The sequence below is a fragment of the Sinocyclocheilus anshuiensis genome, unplaced genomic scaffold (assembly GCF_001515605.1).
Source record: "Sinocyclocheilus anshuiensis isolate Anshui unplaced genomic scaffold, SAMN03320099.WGS_v1.1 scaffold598, whole genome shotgun sequence".
Lineage (NCBI taxonomy): Eukaryota > Metazoa > Chordata > Actinopteri > Cypriniformes > Cyprinidae > Sinocyclocheilus > Sinocyclocheilus anshuiensis.
In genome coordinates this window covers 930116-934071 of record NW_015547660.1, presented here as the reverse complement: position 1 = coordinate 934071, position 3956 = coordinate 930116, and the positions used below count along the sequence as shown (strand labels likewise).

Sequence of the window (3956 nt, the reverse complement as noted above, 5' to 3'; positions counted from 1 at the left end):
TTAATATATTAATTTCTTCTTATTACAGTTACAAAAGTGATTTAGTCAAAAGCAGTGGGAGATTTTCGCTCACTGTTGTTTGATTAATGGCAGACAGGACGAATATTGGACAATCTTTTAATAGAGCAAAACAGAAAATATTTATATTTCTTACTAGAACAAAACAACCAAGATTTAAATTTCTTAATAGAACAAAACAACAGATACTGTATTTCAATCTCTTACTAGAACAAAACTGACTAATATTTAAATTTCTTACCAGAACAAAACCAACCGACGTTAAAAGATTGTGTAAAGCGCTATACAAATACATTTGACTAGACTTGTCCAACTTTCCTATTCAGTCTCCATGATTTTAAATCAACTTACAGGGTATATGCAGCTAATATTGATACATTTTATGTTTAATATAGATAAGTTAAATGTCTGACTTTCAGAACATTGTTTCTTCAGACGGCTAAATTATGTTGTGACTGTCGGGTCACTCACCATTAGAGCTGTCAAAATGGATAAAAAAACTACATTCGAATTTTGTTCTTAAATATTATCAATATTCGAATTATATTCGAATTTAAAAGGCATAATTTCAGTTAGGGGGAAAAAAAGCTTTTGGCTTCTCTCCTGAGGCCACAAGGGGGCGCATCGAGCAAAATATCACTAATGCACGTTTATTCAAAGCAATAAAATAACACAACTATCTTCAAAAAAAAGTGCATAATGTTTAAAGTAATGTCTATAAACCATATATAATTAATTACGTTGCTTAAACAATTAGAAACAAAACAGCATCATGTATGTATCTATAGTTTAATACAAAGGACCGAAAATCAAATCACAAAGAGTACTTTCTTCATTTAAAAACATGAGATGCAGTGGGATGGGGAAAAAAACGCCATAAAGTCTCAAGAAATGTTTTTAAAAGTTGAAGTTATATTAATTTTACATGGCTTTCTAAACATGTGGCTCTCTTGTGCGAGACGCGAGTGCAATGCTGATAGATGTCCCTCTAGAAAAATGCGATAAATATGCGCTCTGTGTGAACGGCTTGGTTTCAGTTTTGACGTAAACAACATCTTCTCCACAATGTTCTCTTTTTCCGCAATATTTTTAATGAACAACGTAGCAGCGCCGAATCCAGTGGGTTCAACTGGATAGGCTAAGAAAAGCATTCAAATGCAATGACACCTACATCGTCGTCGCATATCTTGCTCCACTGATAAAGCTGCCTGACGCACACCTAAAATTCGAATGCAACGTTTTTGCATTGGATTTTTATTTTAAATTCGACGAATACTCGAAATTTGATTTGTTTTGGCAGCCCTACTCACCATCCAAGCAGGTAACCCTTGGTAGTAAAGCTGTCCGGTGGTGATGAAATTCCACAGAGGGCTGTTGGGTAAAGCGTTAAAGTCCCCACATAAAACCACCTCACAGCGTCTTCCTTCACTCCTGCATTTTTTGATCATGATGTCAATTTCAGCAAACACGATGGCCAGCTGGGCGAGCTTCACATCTCCTCTCCTGGGGTTGAACAGCAGGTGTGTGTTGGCCACACATATGGGGCTGAATGCTTCATTCTGCCCTGCCATAGGCTGGAGGAGCAGCACAATGCCCACGTTGTCACGATCTAGCAGCTCACAGTCTGATTGGCGAAACTCCAGCAGATTGATGGAAAGCTGGGTAAAGCGGTCGCTGTGATAACACACTGCACAGCCGTCCGTTTTGGTCCCAGTGCGGCGTTTGTAGATGCAGGTGTAACCTGGGTAAAAAAAAAAAGTTCAATTGTTAATTGTCATTAACAGGAAACAACTTCTGAACACACCTGCAAATTCACAACTTATTACCAGTCTGACTGATTTCAACCAACAAACAAAGCTCTCAAATCTTATTTCCAGCCATGCATGGAATAAAATTTGCATTTGGATTCGATGGCTTAGTATGCAAATTACACAGTCCAATTGTAAATGACAACGTTCTGGCAAACAGGCTCTTCAAATACAAAATTAAGGTGACGTCTGCCTTGCTCCACCTTGCCACAAGCTACCCACTGTGGATTCGCCGGACATTGTCCCTTTGGTGCCATTAGTGCAGTATCTGGATGCATGGCTAGCGCTGCCCAACCCATCACACTGGCTAATCAGGATGATCCGGCTGGGCTATGCATTCACATTTGCCAGGTGCCCACCCAGATACTTCGGTGTCCTGTTCACCTCACTTAAAGGTGAGGATGGTGGAGACAAGTCCTCTGCACAATCTGACCTGTGTTGCAGCCTGGAATTAAACCATGCCATGCTGGTTTTGTCTGGCCAAAGGAGAATGAGCCTGGTTTCTCCCAAGGTTTTTTCTCCATTTCTGTCACCGATGGAGTTTTGGTTCCTTGCCGTTGTCGCCTTTGGCTTGCTTAGTTGGGGACGTTTGACTGACTGCACAAACACTATTGGAAGAGAGCTGAACTGGATGATGACGACATCACTGAATCATCAATGGACTGACTTTAGCCAAAGACTATAGAATACCCAAGACATGTCACTCGTATAATTTTGAATGGGGAAAAATGCAACGGTGCTGACTCTCTGTGGTCGTGTTCTGAGCATGTCCTGCCCCCTTTGGAACATCCTCAGTCTTAGTCAACACAAAATACAGAACACAATTCATAAATGTCACATCATTGCCAACATAAAGACAGATAGGCAATCAAAGGGTAAAGATAAGAGTAAAGTATTATGTCACTGTTTTATAGACAACATTGATTATGGCAAAGCATTAATTTGTATTGTGTTACACACCACACCGACAGTGTCTTGGTGCTAATGTGCAGTTTTATCAAAGACTATATAATACCCAAGACATGTCACTCGTATAATTTTGAATGGGGAAAAATGCAACGCTCAATATGGCCACTCTATCAAACGAAGTTCCGCCTTCTGAGTAAAAGAGCCAATCGCTAAAGTCATCGCATCACTGCAGCTGCCATTTAGAAGTCCCGGTTGCTATAGAAACACTCAGCATTCTGAGACGTGTGCCTAGGACTGCACATGCGCACTGGCTGGTCTAGCCTGAGAAATAAGCTTTTTTAAATGCTATTTAAGCAAAATAAACAACATTTATGATACAGTTGTTGTCAGATTTCATTGGTGATTTCAAATATGAAATTTAATTATAAGCTTGGCGAACAGTTTTGGAGAATTTGATGTTTCCCCATTCAAAGAGATAGGAGCTGCACTTGCATGCCCGAGAGCCATTTCAAAGATGGCCACCGAGTGACATTACTTGCCTTAAAGGGACTTTGCTTTAGCTGGAAAAATTACTCTGTTATTGTCCTCTTGCATTATTGACAAACTATTTCCCTGTTTGACACTGTAAAGCTGCTTTGACACAATCAGTATTGTATAAAGTACTATATAAAGGTGACTTGACTTGACATGCTGACGTGTCTCTGACACAAGATAGACCTGAAGAGATAGACCTAAAGGATGTGTATTTTCATGTCTCGATACTTCCTCAGCACAGGCAGTTTTCACAGTTTGCCTTCGAGGGACGGGCATATCAGTACAAGGTCCTCTCCTTCAGGTTGTCCCTGTCCCCTTGTATATTTACAAAAGTCTCAGTTGGTAGAGTTGGTAGCCATGACAGCATGTCTTTCAGAAGATCCTGATCGGTCGCCACACTTTTAGCCCTGGGACAAACCTTGTGTTTCTATGTGCAGGAGTGGCCTTAGAAAAAGAGTCCAGGGCCCGTATTCACAAAACATCTTCAAGCTAAAAGTAGCTCATAACTCGCCAATTTAGGAGAAAATCTTAAAAATAATGGGCATCAATTCTAAATTTAGGACTCCTACATTTTTGCTCTAAGAGTATTTCACAAAGCGTTTTTGCACTAAAACTAGCTCCTAAATCTGTGAAAGGTTAGGAGTAGTGAAGAGGACTCCTAAGTCACTAAGACCAAGCCACAAACTA

The 3956-nt window shown here is 40.0% G+C and overlaps 1 protein-coding gene across 1 annotated transcript in view; it reads right to left on the bottom strand.

Annotated features, from left to right (window-relative positions):
• Positions 1-3956, bottom strand: part of angel1 (angel homolog 1 (Drosophila)) — a 19922-nt gene that overhangs the window by 7864 nt on the left and 8102 nt on the right. Inside the window, exons 3-4 of the mRNA XM_016504477.1 lie at positions 1845-1852; positions 1329-1759 (exon numbers count right to left, since the gene is read on the bottom strand). Of these exons, the coding sequence (XP_016359963.1) occupies positions 1329-1759; positions 1845-1852 (439 nt within the window). The remainder of the gene's footprint in view (positions 1-1328; positions 1760-1844; positions 1853-3956) is intronic.